This window comes from Argiope bruennichi, chromosome 8, assembly GCF_947563725.1.
Source record: "Argiope bruennichi chromosome 8, qqArgBrue1.1, whole genome shotgun sequence".
Classification (NCBI taxonomy): domain Eukaryota; kingdom Metazoa; phylum Arthropoda; class Arachnida; order Araneae; family Araneidae; genus Argiope; species Argiope bruennichi.
Window position 1 is genome coordinate 37,020,003 of NC_079158.1, and position 24,967 is coordinate 37,044,969.

Below are 24,967 nucleotides of genomic sequence, written 5' to 3' on the forward strand. Positions count from 1 at the left end.
AATTTAGAATCAAAATTAAAATGGTTTTATGTGGGAAACTGTTTAAAGATTAAGAATATTGGATAAAAATTACTTGATATTTTCTCCAAGAATCGTCTTTTAACTAATTACTTATTTGAAATAAGAAAACATGAAGAATATTTAACGTGTCTCATAAAATATTAACAATAAGAGGATACATTTTTTTTAATGCAATGTCTTTTAAAATACCGTGAACTATTTAAAGGTAATTCTTTTAAACTTAATGCTATCGATTTTAAAGCACTATAATTTCACAGTTACAGGATAACAGACTCAAACTCAGTTGTATGGAGGAATCACCATAACGACTGTCGGAAAATGATTTATTTTCCCGAATTTATTTTTAATAATTTATTCATATGTTGAATTTATTATTATATACATCTTAATAATATACTCGTAAGATCAGAGTTGATTAAACTTTACAATCTATTTCAAACGCCAATGAATTTATTTCATATTTGTTTTATGTCCATAATTTCCTTTACATTTTTGCTGAAACTCTTTATAGTCATAATAAGTTTTTACATAAATGTCATGCTCGTCGGATTTATAAGCTTGAACTATTATCATTTTCATCTGCTTCACTATAGCTGGACATTTTTTTTTATCGCAATAAGCATGATTTCACTAGAACTACGTCACTATCGGAATGACTGGTATAAATATTTTCAAAACAAATGTTATTACCTTCGTTTGAAAGTCAGTGCTTAAAGAGTCAACATTAAATTCGTCATCGCAACTTTCAGTTTCAGAGTACATTTCTTTCGGTGTCTTTCTTTTTGCAAATTTAGAGTATTATTTAAAAATATTTTAAGAAGCGAAAAATCGCAGTTACATTCTAACACAATCTGTGAAATATTTTTTAAAAATTTTATACATCTCCGGATTTTTTCAACTTAATATAATATAAGATCAGAATGGTTCTTTTTAATGAGGATCTTTTCAACTTAATGTAATATAAGATCAGAATGGTTCTTTTTAATGAGGATCTTTTCAACTTGATGTAATATAAGATCAGAATGATTCTTTTTAATGAGGATCTTTTCGAATTAATGTAATATAAGATCAGAATGTTTCTTTTTAATGAGGATCTTTTCAACATAATATAATTTAAGATCAGAATGTTTCTTTTTAATGAGAATCTTTTCAACTTAATATAATATAAGATCAGAATGGTTCTTTTTAATGAGGATCTTTTCAACTTAATATAACATAAGATCGGAATGGTTCTTTTTAATGAGGATCTTTTCAACTTAATATAATATAAGATCAGAATGGTTCTTTTTAATGAGGATCTTTTCAACTTAATATAACATAAGATCGGAATGGTTCTTTTTAATGAGGATCTTTTCAACTTAATATAAGATCGGAATGGTTCTTTTTAATGAGGATCTTTTCAACTTAATATAACATAAGATCGGAATGGTTCTTTTTAATGAGGATCTTTTCAACTTAATATAAGATTAGAATGGTTCTTTTTAATGAGGATCTTTTCAACTTAATTTAATATAAGATCAGAATGAGTTTTTTAATTAGGATCTTTTCAACTTAATATAATATAAGATCAGATCTTTTTAATGATGGCTAGCAGTAGACATGCGATTGGAACGGTAAAAAAGGCCTAGTGGCTGAAAATAGATATATGACAGCAAAGGGTTAAATATTATGCGGGATATCGATTGCACAATATTTCCAGTTATTATCTCTTATGATTCTCTCACTATTTAAGCATTTTCAAAATTAATTTTAACCACTTGTTATTTTCTCGTATAAAAAAAGAACAATAATCATCAAAAAAAAAATCGAACCCGAAATTTTGATCAATCTTCACATTTCAGACCTCCTTGAGTTCGAAAAACACATTTCTGGAAAATATTCGTCCGTCTGTCTGTCTGTTTGTCACAATGTCAATTCAAAAATACTTTGAGCTAAACGGTTGAAATTTGGTATAAGGTCTTTACACTAAATTTTCAGATTTCTGTCAAGTGCTGAGTGAAATCTGTTGATAGAAATTCTGACAGTGCAGTTGTTCAAAATAGGTTAACAAGATAACGACAAAACGAAGAGAGCTAAATAAATAAAATTTGGTACATAGATTTAACATCTATAGTGTAGACGCCTGTAGAATTTTGAGATGAATTCAAACACGGGTTGACTGACTGTCTGTCGGTCTGTACTTTCAGAAACATGTAAACACGATTATTCAAAAGCGCAATGACTTAAATATGTATGAAATTTGGTGTGGAATTTCGAGACTACAAGTGCAGTTTTGTGTCAAATTTTTGTTCTTATCGAACGTTTGAGAAAAACATGCTTAATACCCAAATTCGAATTTTGGATGTTAATACTTGCCATGGATTAAACTCACCAAGGATATCACGATAGATTCAACAAATATGCTATTGTTTCCCCATAATAATTATGATTCAGTTGTACTAAAAAAAATATTTTTTTTTTAAATCTTTCGTTGCTTAAAGAAATATCCTTCATGACGGAAATATTCTTTTTTATTTCATTAGTGACTATAATTCCTTTAACAAATATCTCTTCTGCTTAACCAAGCCTCGTATTTCGCCTATACAAGCTATAAACGAAATACAGAGTATTCATAAAGAAGGAGCAGGCTTAAAATATTTATTTCTAATGGAAATTATATTAAGTAGAGACACGCATGGCGCATATCTGGAATAAATGATTTTTTAATTATACATTTAACCTATTTTTTTATACGATAAACATCGAATTAGAGGCTCTTTTCTTGCTAAACGTCAAGTAGCCGGTTATTGGTTATTGAATTTGCTGTTGTAAAATTTTGATTTCACAGATCTTGAGGAATTTAATACATAAAAACTCTTTTATGTGCTCTCACAGATAGTATTATGTTCGAAAGCAGTTTGAATACTGCCATTATTTTCATCTGCGAGGATGACCAGCGCTTTACCTCTCGTATATTCAATTATTTTCTAAAATGTAAATCTGTTTATGTCGGATCGGCTCTTTGTTGAACGGCTGCAATACAACAATAAATTCAGTCTTCGCATACTGAGAGATAAGAAACCCTGGGTTAAGGTCGTGAATGCCATAAATACACAAATTTTTGTTTTCGAAATTTCACATATGAGAGTTGTGGGCTTCGTAAAGTGATGAGAAAAAAACACCTAGTACTTTTATATTTAATTCATGCAATTGGCAAACAATAATGGCGAAATATCGATCTTCGATGTGAATCTAACATTTTGACTGAATCTATCATGTAATCTTAAGTGATTTCTTTTCACAGTTAACCTTTCCATGCGATTAATACACAAATATTAAAAAAATAGAACACCTTTTATTCTGACCAAGTGAAACAAAAAATTGATACAGAATAAATATCGAATTACATACCAAATTTCATTTATTTAAACCACTGCGTTTTTGAGTATTTGTGTTTGCATGCATAGGAAAGTATCGACTGATAAACATCAATCCTCTGGTAAATTTGTTTGAAAATTTGATTCGTATCTTCATTTCAGATGCTAACCTTGTATACCCAATTTCATTTATTTAGTTCTTTACTTTTTGTCGTTATCATGTTTTACACTTTTACTCGAACAGCCGGATACACAGACTTCCTTTAAATAGATTTTAATCTAAATTTGGCAAGAATATACAAATTTGATCCAAATTTCATCTATCTAGCTTCAAGTCTTTTTGAGCTGTCGAGACATATAGAGTTACAGGCAGAAATAATTTCAAAAATATGTTTTTAGAGAGATCTGAAACGTGGAGATTAATCAAATTATAGAGCTAGAATACATTTTTATTATTGCAATATTGCCGGATTGAAAAGAGGCAGCCGACTCTCCATGGCTGAATGGTCATAGCACTGATCTTTTAATCGAGAGATCATAAGTTCGAACCCCGCTAGAGGCAATGCGATTCATAGTCTGTGTAAATATATAATTCCTTGATTTTATGTTTTCCTTTATTTTATGTTCCAGAAGATTCTGGACATTTCTTTCGTTTACCAGACAAGTGTTCTGGACTTTTTTTACTGTCTCCAGAAAAGTATTCTGGAACTTACCCTGCTAGTATAAAAGCAAAAGATCTGTCAGTCACTGCGTTCTGAGTTGAGTTAATAAATTGATTTGGCTCTACTTCTTGTGTGTGTGTGTGTGTGTGTGTGTGTGTGTGTGTGTGTGTGTGTGTGTGTGTGTGTGTGTGTGTGTGTGTGTGTGTGTGTGTGTGTGTGTGTGTGTGTGTGTGTGTCATTGAGTTCCACGCTAAAGTACCTACGTGACAATATTTTCTCCTTGAATACTTGATATACGAGACGGTAAAACGTTAAATAAATGAAATTTGAATGTTGTTCTAACACTAAAATTGCATATTTATATCATATTTTTGACTCACTAGATCAATGGGGGAGGAAAAAACAAACAGCACACTTAATTTTCTTCTCTATACTAGGACTTCTTCTTTTTGAATAACCCCGCTTTAATGGCGTTCAGTCCTACATTCTGAAATTCCGTATCTGTCTCTTTGTAACTATTCTATCCGAATATAACCCACAACCGAATCCTCGCTGACACTGATCTCGCGAGAAATCGAAATTCCAGAATTTTATCTATATCAACCCTTAGCTCTTAACTCTTCTTCCAAGAGTCAAGTGTCAACCTCAAGAAATGCGAGGCAAAGTTATGAACGAAGAGCGTAGAAGACAATGCATGAATGAATGTGTAACTCAGGTGGTGTGGTGTGTCCTTGGTGTCACATTTCAGGGCGGCGCACTGCTGAAGGAAGCGATCGGGTGGGCTGACATGTCACTGTGCGATCAGGCGTCAAACGCGCTCTGATGGCATTGCTGTTGGCCTGGACCTGTCATCGCTTAAAAATGTCGATTGTTTTCTGGCCTGTTCAACCAATGAACAGGTAATCGCTTACCTTCTCTTCCTAGGTTTCGACTTGACTTAGTGTCGATAGACTTCAAAAGCGTGACTGAATGTGAGGAATGTTTCGTCGTGACTTTGAGATCAAATATTTATAGAATTAGTCTGAGATTAACTGAAATATTTATAGAATTACTTTGAGCTCAATATTTATAATGAGTATCTATAGTTTTCTTGTAGGCGTTTCAAAAGATAAAACTAATATGGGATCATAATGTTTAAAGTGGTTTGATATTTTATTACTAACAGTCGTAATTGTATATATCGGTTGTGATTAATTTCAATTAAATTTCTCATGCATAATTTAATACTCATTAAATCATCAAAAAATGATATATTTAAAGTATAACTTTGAACATCAATACTTATAGTTAGTTTGATGCTTCAGATATACGGTTTTCTTATAATCGTTTTAAAATGAAGTTAATTTTTTTTTTTCTTTTGGGAAATTGTGATTTTTTTTTTTTTATTTAATATTCTTAATGTTTGATTAGGCTTCTTTAGATTAGAACTTTGTTTCTAAGTATATTTTTCGGGAAGTTCGCAAATATTGGATGTGATTCATTTCAATTAAGCATCTTATATATAATTTGATGCTCATTTTAACGTCAAAAAATTATATTCTTGAAGAATAATTTTGAACTCCAATATTTATAGTTAGTATGATGCTTCAGATATATGGTTTTCTTATAATCATTTTAAAATTAAGTTTAAAAAGTCGTAGTAGGGTTTTTTTTTTTTTTTTTTTTTTGCGAAATTTTGAAAAAACATTTTATGTAATATTCTTAATGTTTGATCAGGCTTCTTAATAAAAATATTAGAATTTTCTTCCTATTTTTAGGGGAGTTACACTGGTTTTTTTTATATATACGTATATATATATTTGCGCTTGCTATCTTATACACTTTTTTATGTTTGTATCTGCTATTTTACACAGTTTTTTTATATTTGCTTAATGCTATTTTACAACTTTAGATGCTATTTTCTCAAATTCTAATCTTTAGTAGGATGCTCTGACGAAAAACCTCATAAATTAAAATTTAATGCATATTTTTTACTTAAATTTGGTATGATAATTTCTCAATATATTCTTCAGTTTCTGATCTAGGGGATAAGTAATTTTTTTTTCATTTAGAAATATTTTATAGATGTTTTAGTACTTCACAAAGTGAAAAAAAAATTGAAATTTCCTGTTATTTATCTGTTGAACCCCAATATTTAAAGAATGGATAGAATTACAGCTTATTTTTTAGTTCAGGAACTAAATAACATATTTCTTAAGCTATTTGCAAAATTTTAAATAAATCATTTGATAAATCTCTAAACTAGAAGATTTTTGCCTTAGCCCTCTTTTTACCCCCCCCCCCCCTAAAAAAGCCCTTTTTTCCAGTTTTCAAAAAAAATTTGTCACTTAACTGGTATATTTTAGCTTCAAATATGTCTTTTTTTTTTCAATATTTTTCATGCAAATATTTAAAAATACAACTATTTTAAGGGTTTTTTAAAAAAATTCATCCCAAACGTAGTCACATAAAAGACGAAGTCTTAATATGGGAAAAACAAAAAAAATCATAGTATTGGAAATGATTTCACATTTATTGTTAATCTTCTATGGCGACCAACTGATTCGCCGGAAGTATTGATTGTGATTAATTTCAATTAAATCTTTTGTGCACAATTTGATACTCACTGTATCCTCAAAAAAATGTGAAATATTTATAGAATAACTTTGGATTTAATATTTATAATTAGTTTAATGCTTCACATCCAGTCTTCTTATAGCTATTTCAAAAGATAAAATTAACATAAAACCATAATATTGAAAGTGGTCTAATATTTATAGCTAACCATCATTGGTGATCAGCTAGTTAGAAAGTAATCGTTGATTGTGATTCATTTCACTGCCCTTTCTTATGTATAATTTGATGCATATTGCTTTTTAACTATTTTAATCAGAATATAACCTCTCTTCTTTTACCCGCATTGGCGGATTTAGGTTTTTTTTGTGAACCTAGGCAAGGCTTTTCTATTAATGATTGATTTCAGTTTTTATTTTATTTTAGTAAATTTGTGAAAATATTTGTTTTTATTTATTTTTAAGGTTATTTAAAAATAATTACGGTATTATTTTTTTAATATGTCATAATGATTATCTTGATTTCAAACATAAGTATTTAATACAACTAAAGGTTTATAGGAAATAATAAAGTGCAAATAAAAAAAAACTTTAAAATTATAATTTACAGATCCTGTCAAGTAGATTATAACATATTATTCCACGATATTATAAGAAACTAATTATTTTACTGATTTTAATAATTAAATATGTACATGTACATTGCCATCCTAATATATCATAATTCGAAAAATATTATACTTTTTACAAATTTACTTATTTGAAAACAAGACTAACAACATTTTTGAATTAACCTTTTTACACCCCCTCCCTTCCCCCCACTCCAGCGGTCCCAGACAATTATCTATTCTGCTTAGCTGGAAATCTGCCTCTGCATATCCGTGGCTGATTAAATTTTATATAGCATCAGCAGTCATTCAGCTTCTAAAAATCGAGTGTCTTTTCCCCTTAAACTTCTCATACACCTCTATTTATGTACATTTACAAATAGTGACCTAGAATTCGAGATAAAGGGGTGTAAAGTGGTACTTTAGTAACCTCTTTTCGGAGGCACTTGGGGGAATGTTATAGTGCTTTTAGCATCTTTTAAGCTAAATATGAGAATTGAGTGAAGATATACTAGTATGCTCCAGCGCTATATGCATTTGGTAATTTATTGATAGTGGCAGGGAACGACAGAATTAAATTATGTCCCGGATGCCAATTATTCTTGCTACGCCACTGATTATAAATCAATTTTAGTTATATATTATTCAGTCTAACATTTTATATTTGGATAAAAAAATCTTGAAAAGAGTCCAGAACTTTTCCATGGACAATCATTGGTGGGTTTTTTTGCCCTTTGTATGCCAAGATAAAGAGCAAGTATTGTAATCGTTAAATACTTCGACTTCAACATTTTGATGAATCTTAAAGCCTATCTTCCTATAACAATTATTTTGAACTATTTCTTACTGATTCAGTTTCTGAATTCACATATCTGTGAGCACTTTAACTCAAAAACTGAACTCTTTAACCAAACCCAAAGATTTGATGCATTGAGACAAGATATTTATGCCGTTTATTAAAACATAGTGAGATTTGATTAATTCGAAACCAATTAAATCCTAATAAAGAATCTATTTATCCAAAAGTTCGAATTGAGAAATTTTGGGTCTAAAAATGAATGCAGCAAGTTATTAATTAAGAAAAGCATTATTTTTTTTCTCATATTTAAATGTTTTCATTAATTATTAATAATTTATAAATAGATAAATAATTACTAATAAATTTTTCATTACAAATTTTAGCAATATTTAACTCTGGACATTTTTAACTAATGAAAATAAGTCCAAAGTAAAAATAACTTTTTCAAAACTTTTATTACATCAAATTAAACAAAACATATTTGAAACCAATGACGTTTTAACAATATGTTAATAGGAATTTCATGGGCTGGGATAGCCTAGTTGGTAAGGCGTAGGATTCGTGTTCCTTGGGTGACGAGTTTGAACCCCGAGACTCTCCGTGTGTATGTGGTGGCTGGCGTGAGTGTCGTAGTCACAAAGTCCTCCATGTCGAGAGTAATACTACTGGAGATACTGGATCAGAGGTGATCGTTCTTTGATTCAGGTCTAAATTACGATCTATGGATGAGTGAATGAAATGCATGAATGAAGTCCGCCCCGTAAAAAGGGTTGTGTTCGTGTGTGTAGCTAAGTCGTACTCTTGGCCCTAGATGGCACTACTGAAAAACCAGAGACGCACGCACGGCTTAAGATCCCTGACTTCTAAAGTCAGTGGGTTTGTCTATGACAAGTGCCATTAGAAATAATAACAACAACAGGTATTTCATGAGACCTCATGCAAAATTTTAATTATCGAAGAATTCGAAATAAGAAGGTTCGCATGAGTCAAGTTCTACAGCATGAACCAATATATGCTTAATAAAGCATGATCAACCTTAGGTCTATATTATTCAAAGAGGAATAATGACATGAAAATGCAACATTTACCGTAAAATGAAAATAAAAAAAATCTCCTATCTGAAAAAGAAATAGAAAGGAAACATGCTTGGTTTTCAAACAAAAATTATTAATAAAGATTTCTGAAAGATAGTAAAGATATGAAGGCTTATTTTTAGTTAATATATTTTAGTATAATAATGTTTATAGAATAGGTGCACACTATGTGTGTAAATTGCATAATATCACATGCATGTCACAAAATCATTCAAAATGCTCTACATGGCCATTGAATGCATAAATTCCGTCATTCGACATACATGATACAAAAACATTTAAGATAATCTATAGAGATGCATGTTTAATAGGTAAATTGCATTACGCGGCATGCAAAATTCAAAAACCCTCTACATGATATGGCATACTTGAATATCAAAATTTTGTATGCAATTACATCTTGGGCAGTAAGTATTCATTAAGAAAACGTTTTTAAAATTTTAATCGGATTTTTACTAAAAATTGATCAAAATCATAATTCTTTTTTTTAATGATTTCCGTGCAAATTATGATACAAAAATCATTTTTACACACATTTTAAAATTTAACATAAAAGAAATATTTTTCTCTTTTGACTTACATTTTTATTTCTGCACAATATTTTCCCCCTGTTTTTATAAATATTTTAAATATATCTCACAATATTTTTATGCTCATAATTATTGTTTTTATATTAATGCGAATATACACAGCACATGCATTTAACATTCGCGTTGCGGCATTTTTAAACGCAATTCCTGTGACTATGCTCTTGTTAAAAGTAAGACTAAATTTTAAACAGCAACATAAAAACAGATGAATAGGGGTAAAATATTTTTATGCTTTGACTTCGGATTAGATATCCGAATCTCTAATAACTTTACAATCCTTACGGAAATCTATGTACATTGAAATCGAACTTGCTGTTTTTAAATCAGTGATATGAATAAGATTTGTACAAGTTTTATTCAATAAAAAAAATCTAATCTATATACATTTTATAAATTTATTTTAAAAAACAGTTTTATAAATGTTTCTCATGGCATGGTTTTTCCTACAGAGCTGTAGCAAGAAAGCTGCAACAAGGATGCTTGTTTGCAAGGGTGCAAGTTTCTATTTATCTATTCATTTTAAAGATTTAAATGAAACTTCAAACTTTACCAGTTATAGTTTTTTTTTAAATTATAAAATGTGATAAGTAAAGTATGTATTACAAAGTAAATGTGATATTTATTACAAAGTAAATGTGATATTTATTACAAAGTATGTATTACAAAGTAAATGTGATATTTATTACAAAGTTATGAAAAAATATGGAACATTTTGCTCTTGGAATATTTGTTTATGCTTGACAATAAATGTAGGCTTGCTGAGACTAATTTCAATTTAAGAATCTATTGGAGACTAATTTCAGTTCAATTTTATCAGAAAGTTGATATTATAAACTATTTTTACATTTATCGAAATTATTCAAAATATGTTATAGAAATATAAAAATAGTAAAAAAAAAAAAAAAAAGTATTTGTATATTAAGCTCTTTGTTAGACATCTTAAAGTTGTAATTATCTGAAGTTTGCTCAAACGTTTCCACTTTTCATACTTTAAATGACATGCGCAGTTGGAAATGTAAAGTTCTCTTTGGAGATATTTATATTTCGATGTTGCTGCGCCATCTGTTGGAGAAGTTATGAAAACTCTTTTTAGGTTCTCGCAGTTTCACAATTATTTTGCTACATTTATCAATCCAAGAAAATGAGATCTTATTTGATTTGAGAAATCGGTAGAGAAATCTGATTAACTGAAACATAATAAAATTCGCTTTTCTAAAAAAAATAGAAAGTGTTTCTTTTTAAATATAAAATCGTGCATCCAAAAATTGTGATATCTTTTTATATATAGAATTTAATAATATTTGCTTTTCAAATTTTAATTTTATGAAATTCTTAGTTTTTTACCTAAATTATAAGGAAATTCATAAGTTTTTTATGAAAATGAAAAAAAATCCATAATTCATATTTTTATTTTTTTATTTTTATACTTTCACTATACTTTCCACATTATTACAAATAATGATAAAAACAGAGTGCTGAAAGAAATAATAATAATAATGGAAAAAAAATTGAAAACACTAATTTTATATGTACTTGGATTATACCTTTAATTACGATATTTTACTTAAACTAATTTATTGTTTACAGTTTAATACTCGGAGAAATGAACTGTAAACAATGAGGGGATATATTTGAACCAACTTAAAATGAGTTGATTCTAAAATATTCTCCCTCAGCTTTATTTCAAATTAATTAGCCAAAATTGAGCTCCAACTTGGCAGTCAAACAAATCAAAAGTAAGAACCAATTTCTTCAGCCGATCAAGATATTACAAAAATTCCATAAAAAGTTGAATTACTAAAAAGGCAAAGCTGCAATTTCCTAAAAAATCCTGAGTCCAGGGGATTTTTTATTTTTACACAATTAATCGATTAATTAATTTTTGATACATTTTCAGAGAAATTTTATTTTGCGCTATCATATTAATTTACAAAGTTTGTGATTAAATTCAAAGCAATAATTATTTAAATTTTGAAAGATTGTTCTACCAACATTTTTGATTAATTACCTTTTTCATGTTTTAGGTTACGCTGATTTATAATTCTTAAAAAAACCGTTGCTTTTTGATTTTAAAGTAATTTATTTTGCATGTTTCAGGCACACAAATTTATATTTTTAATTGATTTAAATACTAATTGCGAAATATCAGTTTTATCTTCAGACTCTCTTAATCATAAGAAATAAACTTCACTAATCTTTACTAATAATAAAGATGAATATATGCGAGTCTGTGTGTTGGCTATCTACAAGATAAACCGTTTGATCTAGAATTACCAAACTTGACACATATAGGTTTTGAAGGGCGAGAATGTGCACCTCCGAAGGATTTTTTTAAAAATCAATTAGAATTTTAATTAAAAATTGAGTGAATTTTTTTTTTCCTTGATAACTACTGAAAATGTTACAGCATATAATTTTTGCATCGTCTTAAAATTCAAAAGTTTTCTTTTCCTAATTTTTTGTCATATAATTTTACACAATTTTTAAAAATATTTTTATGTATTTTGCTATAATATATTTCATTGTTGAAGTGAAACTCAAATCGCTTTCTTTAATGAAAATTTGGTTTATTTTTCTATGTTTAATAGATTTCAGTGTAAGGTTTATTTTTAATAACTTTTCTTTCTAAATGTTCGCAATTGAGATTTAATGCTAGAACCATACAATTACGATTTTTTTTAAAAATGCGACTATTTAAGTATTCATGATCTTTTCTATGATATAAATGAATTTATAAAAATAAATAGGTAAAAAATTAGGGAAATGCATAACGTAGTGAACAGAAAGATGCAAGGATTCTAAATAGTATAAATTATATGGCAATCAAAATATAAATTTAAAATATTTTTTTCTGGAAAAAGTCATGGTTTCACAAAATAATTAAAGAAGATTTTTACCAACTAATTGGTCGCCAATGTGGAGAGGGGGGGGGTAGCACAAAATAATAATGCTTAAACACATGAGGCTCGCAGTTTGTTTCGATTCAAAATTAAAGAATTGACTAACAGTTTTGAACAACCAATAAAACTGAAATTTCGTGACATTTTACTTATATTATACAAAAAGAAAATATTACATTTTGAAATATTCGACTACAAAATTTGAATTAATTATTATTTCTAACACTTCTCCAAGTCCGGTAAAAGTATTTTTGAAGTCATTTTGTGAACATTATAACTCAAAAAGAAAATGAGTTAGAAAGATGAAATTTATTATATTGTCTTACACCACAATTGCAATTTCGATCAAAATGTGGACGAAATTCACGAAAGAGGTGTTTATCAGTGTGCATGTTAACATGATAATTGTAAATTCCATAATAAATTAAGGTAGATAAAATTAGCTGGATGGTTTTATCAGTGGATGATTTAAAAGTCTTGCCCCCTGAGCAGTGCATATTATAAGGTATATATTTTAAAAACTGTTTAATTTAGTTTCTCATTTGTAACTTAACATTTAATGATTTATTTTAGGTATTTTTTTTATTTTAGTAATTTTGTAAAAATGTATATGTTATTATTTATTTATTATTAATCATGATTGCGTGATCCCCATGTTTCTACATAACATTATTTAATCAAGTGCTCAGTTTTTATAAATATTGTATGATGAAGTAAATGTAATAGAAACAAACAAGAACCTATCAGCACTTCATAAAGTATTAATATTATCTTCATACTTTGTAATTCATAAAATTTATAATTTTTTCGAATTTATTTATTTGAAAATTGGGCTAATAACATGTTTTTAATCAATCTCCTAGCGGCCCTACCAGTGGTGATAAGAAATGGCTTAATTTATCTAGTCAAGAATCCACCATCATTTTAACACAACAGCGTTTTGGATCTGTAAAAAATTCTAGATCCGTATCTATTTGTGCGTTTATGAGCGCCATAACTCAAATTATATACTTGATAAATCAACTTTAGTTTGAGATTTTGCAGCAAAATTAAAAAATATGCATTAAAATTTGAGACCAATCAGAAATTAATCTAAAAATTGCCTGTACATTACCAGACATCATATGAATGTATACAGGCAGTGTTTTAGCAAAGGTAAGTGACGCCAGATTCATAATATGATTTTATTCGTCAGTCATAACTCAAATTATGTACTTGATAAATCAACTTTAGTTTGAGATTTTACAGCAAAAGTAAAAACTATCTATTAAAATTTGTGAGCAATCAGAAATTGATCTCAAAACTGCCTGTACATTACCAGACATCATATGAATGTATACAGGCAGGATTATAGCGAAGGTAAGTGACGCCAGATTCATAATATGATTTTATTCGTCAGTCATAACTCAAATTATGTACTTGATAAATCAACTTTAGTTTGAGATTTTACAGCAAAATTTAAAAATATCAATTAAAATTTGAGACCAATCAGAAATTGATCTCAAAATTGTCTGTACATTACCAGACATCATATGAATGTATACAGGCAGTGTTATAGCAAAGGTAAGTGACGCCAGATTTATAATATGATTTTATTCGTCAGCCTCATTCGTCGTTGATAATTTAGCCAAGGGCCGGATTAAATCTTATAGCAGCCCTCAGATAATGCAAATCTCAGAGTCATCTTCCTCCTCAAAACTTTCAAAAACTTTTTTTTTTGTATTTTAATTTAATCTTTATATATGTAATTTTCAATGAAAAATTTTGATATACTGAAGCACAAAAATGAGTCATTGTAGATGACTTTATAAAAGGTTAGTTTATGTATACGATGTATACATAAAAATGCTAAACTGAAACTTAAAAGAGATTTTAAATAGAATATTAAAAAAAAAAAGAAAAAAAAAAGAAAAAAACTTTTGTTGACATAAGCTAGATAATATTTAAAAGTGGTATCTGACTTTTATTAACATTATAAAGCTTCACATTTTATTAAAATTATAAAATAACATAATTTAAAACTTCAAGATTGTTAATTAGGAATGTTACTAGGATAATATTCCAAAATCAATTTAAGCTATTCTTAGGTTTAATTTGAATTGAATTCACAAACACATAAATATATATATAATATCGTTACATCACCATAAAATATAAATGCTGTAATTAAAGAATTGAAAAGAATTGTTGTAAAATGCACTTAAATTTATTTCTCAAAATTAGAGAAAATGTTGTATAATTGAAAACTGCTTGTTTCTTGAATTTTAAAGGGGAGTAAAAATTGTGGTTTTATCATGATATATGCCAAGTTATTGTGAGAAAGTTTTAAAATTTCGAATGATTGTTTTGTATTAAGAATCTAATAAAAAAATTGGAAAATCTCTTGACGAGCTGCTGTCATTCTAGAATTATCTATATATCAAATTTGATACTTCTAGATCGAACAGTCTATAGTACGACGAAGTACGTTTTCGAGCATGTTACAATTTCTAGATAATATGCTAGTTTATAAATATTACCATGTTTACAAAACACAAATCAAAATAGTCACCATGATATATAAAATATCTGTTTTTCTAATTCAATAAAAGTAAATAGTTTTTTTTTAAAAAATTATGTTTAAGATTCATCCAAACATGCCCACATTTGTCCTAAATATAAAATATTTCTACATCTTACAAGTTAATTAACATTTAAAAAATAAAATGAGGAATTTGAAAAATCGTTCTAATGATATAAGAATGCGTCGGATGAAATTGGGAATTTTTAACGGACAACGATGATAAAGATATATATAAATTAATTGCATTAAATTTCTGACCATATATTTAGCACCTTTAATGTAAGATTATTAATGTTGAAATTTATTATAAATACATAATTTTTTATATAAAATACCAATAGATGGCAGCACTGACTATGTTCAGCTGTCATGGTAACCGTTATTAATTTGTGTGCTCTGAAGCAGTAAAAAATGTCAATATGTGAACTTTGGTAGCTGTATATATTTAAATTCTTTGACACAATAGCCTAACAATTCGCAAAGCAAATAATGATGACATAATTCTGAGTCAATCCTTCTCTAATTAATTATAATAAATGATAACTTAAATTCTGGAGTAAGACAAATATTCATATTCAAGCAGAACTAAAACAGATATCAAGCAAAGCAGAGACCGGAACGGTAAACTTACCAATTCAGTGAACTTTACTGTAGTAAACATAAGTGTAGGAAGATAAACATTATTAAATCTTGATCATCATATTTTCTGCTAATTTTTTTAAAAATAGGAATAATAATTATTTTTTATCGTGTGGCATTTCAAGTAGAAGATTATATTATTTGAATGAATAATGTTTTATTATTTGTTCAAATAATATAATATTAATCTTCATTTAAGTTATGTGAGATCTTATTTTATACAATGTAATTTATAATTTTAAAAACTTATTTTTCTAACTTGATAATAATTCAGTTTTTGCTGTTTTATATTATTCAAAGCAAGTAGAAAGAATTTAATTTACTTGAACTTATAAAAAAAAATAAGATATGGGAAAAGCGTTGAATTTCAATGTGTTATTCTCTTAGCTGAAATGACCATTTACTTTTTTGGTATAAATGTATAACATTCAATTCTTGTTTAAGAAAGTAAAATTCTATCTGTTAAAATAAATGCAGTATATACATATATTATGACACTGAAATAAACTTTCATGATTTGATTTATAGTAAGCAAAATGTCTACATCTACTAATCCTTCTACAAAAAAAAGTCTCAAGCATTCTGCACGAAATTCAAAGAAACCTGTGAAGCCATCAAGTGCAAGGAGCTATGGACATAGAAGTGGAGAATCTTCAAAATCTGGTATTTTTTTTATTTACTTATTTATTTGGATTTAATTACAAAAATATAAACCTTTGGTGTTGTGATCTGTTTATTGCAATAACACATTTATTATAAAATTAATTCAATTTTCATTTTCTTATCTACTTCAAAATTTGTTATTATTTATTATGTTAGTTAGGATTGACAGATGTAATTATTTGCACTTCTTGTTTTATAATTGTTCTTAAGAACAGTTGTTAGTAGTTGTTCTTAAGAACAACTTTTATAAAGAACAACATATATATATTGAATAACATATATAAAGAACAACAACATTAAGAACAACATATATTTATAAACTATAATATATGTTGTTCTTAATGTTGTTGTTCTTTATATATGTTATTCAATATATATCATCTTAATATATGTTGTTTCTTTATAAAAGTTGTACTTTTCTAAAGAAGGAAAAGAAGGTTCTTAAAGAAGGAAATTTTATTATTCTAACAAATCATCTGGAAATAATTTGTTACTTAATCAAGTAATCTTTATTTGAAAGTTTGTACTAATATTTTAATGCTTTTATTTTCATATGAGAAATATATTAGATAATTTCACATTTTTATTATTTTTATTATTTTTTTCATTTGGGTATCCTAATCATATTTTTTCATATGACTATATTCATGATTTTTTTCAAAGATATAAATATTAAATCACTCCACTGTATTAGTTTTATTGTTTATTACCTTTTTGGAACATTTCATAATATAAATTTACTGATTTAAATTGTTATTTTTGTATTTAACTTGATCTTGAAGAAAAATTCTATATTTTGTTCATCTCTACATAATTGTTTTACAATAAATGCAAGAGTTTGCTTTTGTTCATTATGTTTATAAAATGTTCTTTGTTATTGTTTATAAATATATGTGAGGTTTGAAAAATATGAGAAAAATTAGGTATTAATTCAGAATTTTTTTGTGATTTTTTTATGTAACTATTTTTTAAAAACTAAAATAATCTATTAGTGGTAACAATTACCATTTTTGAGCTTTATTGTTTGTGACCAAATATTTGTTATTCATTGCTTTTCAATATATATGTTGTTAAAACTCTGATTTTTTTTTATCTGATAAATTTTATAGTTAATATGCAATGATTTATGTCCTGATTTTAGTTAAACACATGGAAGCTGCTGGCGATTCTTCAAGTGCTGAAGGTGAGAAAACATCTGGCAAGTGAGTAAATCATATATCTTTGTTTATATTTATGACATATCACTTTTGTTTTATTTAAAAAGTTTTACTCTTTGAGGGTTACATGAATTTTGCTTATTATTTTAAATAACTAATTTGAATTTTTAGTAATATAAAAAATAATTTTCTTGATGTTAATATTGTTATTGATTATCCAATGAATAATGATCTCTGAAATTCTGTATATAGGATAATGACATATATCCTCTTTTATTTAAATAATTTTGTTTTCATCTACATGAATCTTGTTTATTATTTCAAACATTTCACTTTTATAATAATATTTGCAATTATTTTATTGTTACTGATATGATTATTGAACTTCTAAATTTTCAATAAAATGAAATACATATCAACAAAAGGAGTCCATTTCCCTTTCTCATTGCCTGTTTAACCAAAAGGCTATGAGAAAATGATCAGCTGAAATAATTTTCTTATTGCCTTTTTTCTCTCTTTTTTTCTTTATTATACCACAAACTAGATGATAAGCCAGTTGTTATCAAAATGTCATTCAGTAGCAAAAACATTCTTGAAGCATGAAATTTTTACATTGTATATTAATATTTTTTTCATTTATTTCTTACAATTAGTTTCATTATATTAGTATATATTTTTAACATGTACAAATTTCTTTCAATTTATAATTTTATTAGAACTAAAATACTTTATGCAACCTTACTCAAGATTATATTGTCCTATTAACTCTCAGCTTAATTTGAAGCAAAGATTTATATAAATTTCTTTTAAATTATGTTAAAAACACCAAGACATAGATAACTGTAATGTCATATTTGATATATAATTATATTAGAAAATTATTGAAAAATCAATTAAAAGATTTAAAACTTTTTTATAGATATACATTAAAGGAATCTTAAAAATATGCATAAAAAATTATCTAAGAATTCCTTGCATTATCTAGACAGTACATCAAAGGAAAAAAAATTTTAATAATATTACTTTAAATTCAAAATTTAGCTGATGGATAGTATATATATCATTTGAACTGTTAGGAGTTTCCACATAAATCTTAACTTGTTAGATGAAGCATAAAAAAAACAATAAAATGTAACTGATTAGATGTTGGATGTTTATAGATTAAGATAAATTTATTTCCTTTTTAATCTTGTTTGAATGAATTAATATCACATGTGTAACCGTTCTTGTAATACTAACCATAAATGACTGATGATGTCAGAGACAGCACCCTCTTTAAGTCTTGTGGCGCTATGATTCAATTTAAGTCAGGCAATAGCATGTGCTGCATGCTTTGATCCTTGCTCTTATCTATTATCTTAATGCAGAACTTTTGTATGTAAATTGTCCGTCAATAAATAGTTGTTGCTCTAATTAGGACTGTTTGCTGAATCCCTTAACAACCCCACACAAGGACTATATTAAAAATGTTTGTTTTCTTTGCTTTGATCATTAAAAAATGTCTTGTTTTTTATTTATTTTAAACCTAGAATTAAAAAATGCTTTCTTTTCCTTGTATGTTATGAAGAATTGTTGGTTAATACAGAGAATCTTTTAGAATGTATATAAATTTTGTGCATAAAAAAACGGAATATTCTAAAAGCTTTTCAATTTGTGTTTTGTGATACTAAAGCCATTTTGCCTAGTTGACTAAAATGAAAGCTTATATTATGAAAAAAGAATTTAAAAAGTCAAACTATATAAACAGTCCATTGTTCAAAGTTGTTACTTAAAGGTAAAAAAAGTATGCCAAAAATTAAAAGTTTTAATAAAACAGATCAATTTAAAATGTTCATTTTTCTTCAGGAATTATAGTTGTTGAACTATATTTCCTTATTATAATCTTCAATATTTTTTATAGTAATTTATTTAATTAACATTTAAATGTGTCTTTTAAAGCAAAAATAGAAACTTTCTTTTATTATTTCATTAGCAAAACTTTCATGTTTGAAGCATGTGTTTTAAGAAATTGTCCTTTATCACTTTACAGTCCTTTGAAGATTTTAGTAGAATTTCATTTTTTTACTTGCTCTTACTTAAAAATCTGATAACTCAATTAAAAAAAAAAACTAGAAAATCTAGTCTTTTTCAGTTTATAATAATAAATTTTGATAGATAAATATGAAATTGATAACTGCAATCCTTTTTCTCTTTTAAAACTTCATCAGCTCTTCTTCTTTTTTCTTTTTTTTTCATGATACTTTTGATGTGTTGGGGTATTTTTTTTTTCTTAACAAAGGTATTAGATCAAAGAAATGGGAGATTATGTAAAAGGCTACTTAAGGTTCATGTGAATTATGTATATATAATTAAGCTATTCTCTAAGGCAACAATTATGCTAAATAGACCTTTGGATCAATTTAATCATTCTTGTCAAATAAAATAGCTGCATTTAAACAAAAAGAATTTTTAACTGTTTTTTAAAATGTTATGTAGATATTCTGTATTAAATTATTTAGATGAATCAGACTATTTCTGGTATATTTTTTTAATAAAAATTAAAATTTGCAGAAGCAAACTCTAAATTCTCATGTATCAATATCATTTGCAGTGAATTTAGATTGAAAATGTATTGTTTATTTTTACAACTTGTGAGTTTTATTGCCAAGCAATCAAAATATGTTATCAAGATGGTTGTATTATATATTAAGGGGTTTGGCATAATTTGAAAATCGCCAAGTAAGCCCAAGAACTATATGAAATAAACAAATACAAATTAACTATCATGTTATAGAATCCACGCTTAAAAATTCATCATAAAAATGAGATCAATGATTGAGGAGTAATGTCTCTCCAAGTTATCATTTATTAATTAACCAATCAATTTTTACAGCCAATTTCTTTGTTGAGAATAGTGACTGTTTTCAATTTTATTTGAATAGTTTATGCATAATTAGCCATTCATCATTTTCTTCACAAAGTATTTTTAAACTTTAAATTATGCTAGCTATTTGAACTGTATTATTTTAATATAAAGAATAATAAATTTTAGAAAAGTCTGGATTTTTTATTTGAAAAGAATATTTGAATATATTTAGTGAATACAGATTTCTACTTAAAAAAAAAATTTATTTTACATTCTTTATACGTTATTTTTTACCTATTAAAATTTATTACTATTATTAAGTTATAATTAATAACAGTTAATGTAAGTTCCTCTTTGGAATTTACATTTACTTCCAAATTATAATTTAAAGTTCTTTAATTTAATTTAAATTTATTATCCCTGCATTTTTGTAGACGTATATATATATATGAAACTCTAATGTACATGGCACAGAAGTCATTCTTACTATATATTTTGGAATATCAAAAGTCAAATATACTCAAATTATTATGCAAAGAATTCAGATTGCTTATTATTAGACATGGATAGGGCTTACAAAAACTGTTCATTCATATATATATATATATATATATATATATATATATATATATACAAAAAAAATTAAAAAATAGGAGTTGAAACAAGGTTTAATTGAGCATGAAATAGGCTTAACTCTTGTCATGGGTTATTGCTATAACATACCTATGGAAATTGATAACTATATATTCCAAAATTATCATCTCACAAAAATAGTGTTTGAACTATTTTAAAACTAAAAAAAATTGAAAAATTACCTTTTTAATTATATTAATTACATCCCTGTACATTATTTTCTTTATTATATTATAATTTTTTTAATGTGATACACAATTTTTTAAAATTTATGCTTAATGTTGTGATGAAATCCAAATTCAGCCATCAAAATATTCAACTCAATCTTTTTGCCAGTGTTAAAATTAAGATTTTAAAAAATGCTTTCTATTGACATTAATCCAGGAGTAAGATTTTCATTTCTGCTTTTATGTGATAATATATGCACTTTTTGAATTTGTATATATTATAATTTGTGTTGATTTAGTTGATTTCATTTTTCTCAAATAATAAAAAACAAATTGAATTTTTAATAAATTGAATATAAATAACAATAACAAGACAAATATAAATATCAATAACTAAGGAACTATAAATAACAATAAAAAAGCGAATTTTTAAATAATAATAAATAATAAAGCATTTTTTAAAAAATGCATTCTTCATTAATATTTAGCAATATAAATGTCAATTATTTGGACAAACAAGCTGGTCACCAAAAGTGGCTAATATATTATTTACTTCATTTGTTAACTATAAGGTATAATCCAAATCAGTATTGATTTAAATATCCAAAATTTATTGCTTACATCAGAACGTTACATCCTTGTGTAACATATATATATATATTATAGAAAATAATATATAATTTTTATAATATTTATATGAATTGTAATAGTTTATTTTATAGAAATTTTTTATTTTATAAAAATTATAATAATTTATTTAATGAATTTTTAAAATAAGACTTTAAAGTAATAATCAACATGACAAAATGTTTAATCTTCTTTTCCAATTTTGTTTTTATTCTTTATATTATTAACCTTTCATTATTTCTGATGAGAATATAATATTCTATTGTATTACTCTACAGGAAGGAAATCAATATACGTGTCATTGATGACTGTAAAAGTCTAGAAGAAACTTTTTCCTGCCCATATGATATACTCATCAACAGAATGCCATATTTTAAGGATTGTTTAGATGTAGAACCTGAAGGAGAACTGACTATATCTGTTCATTGTGATATCCTTGTTTTTAGAAAGATTATGGATTATATATTGGCAGATTCAACTGGTGGAAGTAAAAAATTTAAATTTGGTAAGTTACCTATAATTTTTAAGTTTTTTCATCTAATCTTGGAAAATTTTGTTTTCAAATTAAATTCTTTATTAAAATGACTTTTTTTTTAAACCTGTGCTTATTCAATCAGTTGAGTAAGTTCTGTATTGATTAACCGGTTTGGGGCAGGTTTGTTGTGTAGACGAAGATTGTAGGTTATCATTTGTGATGGATTAGGGGTAGAAATGTGCTATCATTTTGACAATGATTAATTGCTTAGATCTGAATTGCTTCAAATGATAATAGAAAGAAATACAAATTGAATTTTACTTGATGTATTTTGAAATGATTCTGCAGTTGAATCCATTTCACCAAACCTTTTGCTGACAAACCTCCTTATATAACTGAACTCAAGTTTCAATTCCCTTCAGAACTCAAAGAGTCAGTTATTTATAATATATTCTGAAGATTAATTAACAGAGGGAAAAAATCGTAGAAGTTTTTTTTTTTTTTTTTAAATATTTGGTCATCTTTGATTCTCTATCATTTTATTGATATATTTCATTAAAAGTTTAAATAATCCAAAACTCAATGATATGCATTCAGAATATGGATTAATGAGTGACCATAAAAAATGACATTTTATGATGAAACAAAAATATGATTATTTTTCCTACTCTTTTTTTTTATTTATTTTTTTTTGTATACATAAATTTTTATAACCTTTATTATGTAATGCACTTATATGTCATTTATAATCATATGATCATCATTATTGTCATGATTATGGTGAATTATTAAACAATAATGAATGGCTTATATTTATAATGAAATGGTTCATATATTTTCACATGTCATTTTTTTAAAAGAACTTTTCTTTCCAATGTTTAATGATTTACTATTCTTATTGTCTTTTCTATATTTCTCTTATTGGAATTATAATACATTGTCTTTACTAGACAAAATCCTATGCTTTAGTTGAATAACTTTGGTTTTTGAAGATTTAATTACCTCTCATTAGTTTGTTATTTCTTAAATAATTCATGGAATAAAGTGGTTTGATTATATCATACATTTTTATCATTTTATCTGTATATGAAATGCATTGCCTGCTACTTTATGTAAAGATAATAGTAATTAATTGTGTTATTTCTTCACAGATTCAAAATATGCTATATATTAGTTTTTACAAATTTCTTGCAAATGATACTGTAGTATGTTAGTGCTTAAATTATTGTAATATGTATCTTTGAAAAATGTAATTAATAATAATATCTCAATTTCTAAATATTATATAAATGTCCATGAATATGAAAGCAACAAATTCTTTTATTATATTTCAGATCCAAAGTATGCTATACATCTTCTAGTTTCTGCAGATTTCTTACAAATGTCTCCTTTAGTAGATGAGTGCTTAAACTACTGTCATAGGCACATGAATAGTGTTATTGAGAATAATTGTCCCATTGGAGCATTAAATAATGATCTATTAACTAGGTATAATTGGACATTATGATATATTACTAAAAATGACAAGGATATATATATATATATATATATATATATATATATATATATATATATATATATATATATATATATATATATATATATATATATATATATATATATAATATACTGATATATAAATTTTTGAATTTCTAGGCTTGCTTTACTATTTAATCACAGAGAAGTTGAATCATTAAAAGATCCAAGTGGAGAAATAAAAGAGTAATTATTTTTATTTTTGCTGTACTCAGCAAAATTTAATGCAGTGTGTGTTGATTATTTTGATTTATTTGCATTTCTTTTCAGGAAACTATATAAAATATTATTAGATCGTCTGTTAAAACCTGAAACAAAACAACCTAATCAAAGGTTTATACCCAAATTTATGAAATGTACCCTTTGTGAGCAAGTATTTGCAACAAAACTGCAAAATTATATGCCTTGTAAGTCCAGAAAGTAAGTGGTAAAGTATAATTTTTCTCATTTAAATTAATTGTCTGAATAGATTTGACTGTCTATATTTAAGGTATAAATAAGAAATTGGTTTCTTTATATTCTTAAAAACTTCCAGATATATTTTTTTTAAAATTTGGTCTGCCATCGATTTTAAATGCAATATTTCTTTGTTAATAATGTATATTAAATTCTTTAGGGATTTATTTTTATCAAATATGAATAATTGTCTTTTATATCTTAAGTAGCTTTTTTCATATATTTGTGTCCTAGTATACTGAAATTAAAGGGAAATCACTGTAGTTTCTGACAATTAAAATTGATTATAATCAAGCTCTGTGTCTTAAGCAGTTTTTGAAAAAAAATTAGGAACATTCTGCTTAGTAATTTTTTGTGAATATATGGAATAAATTATTTTATTTGTGACTAACTTTAAGCATTCTGCCATACAATCCGACTGTTCTTGTTGTATATCCTTACTTTAATGATTGTATTGCATATATTATTGAGGAATTTGTTGTTTGAATTCTTATTAAATCAATAAACCCTCAATTTTCTTTCCCCATCTTTAATTCATTACTTTATGCCTTGTATTTATCTCTCACATTGTCATGTAACACATTTGCATTTAATATAATTTAGTTTTCAAAATTTTCAAAAAAT

General features: G+C 26.2%; 1 protein-coding gene across 4 annotated transcripts in view; it reads left to right on the forward strand.

Annotated features, from left to right (window-relative positions):
• The window catches only part of LOC129981971 (SANT and BTB domain regulator of class switch recombination-like), a 56,408-nt gene that overhangs the window by 19,938 nt on the left and 11,503 nt on the right, over positions 1-24,967 (forward strand). For 3 of the 4 annotated variants that reach the window (XM_056093046.1, XM_056093049.1, XM_056093048.1), the window contains exons 1-7: positions 15,528-15,766; positions 16,313-16,447; positions 17,589-17,649; positions 22,155-22,381; positions 23,686-23,839; positions 24,008-24,073; positions 24,158-24,307. In XM_056093046.1, coding sequence (XP_055949021.1) covers positions 16,321-16,447; positions 17,589-17,649; positions 22,155-22,381; positions 23,686-23,839; positions 24,008-24,073; positions 24,158-24,307 — 785 coding nt within the window. In that variant the 5' untranslated portion in view covers positions 15,528-15,766; positions 16,313-16,320. Of the gene's footprint in view, positions 1-15,527; positions 15,767-16,312; positions 16,448-17,588; positions 17,650-22,154; positions 22,382-23,685; positions 23,840-24,007; positions 24,074-24,157; positions 24,308-24,967 lie in introns of those variants that run through there. The other variant, XM_056093047.1, reaches the window with a different exon arrangement.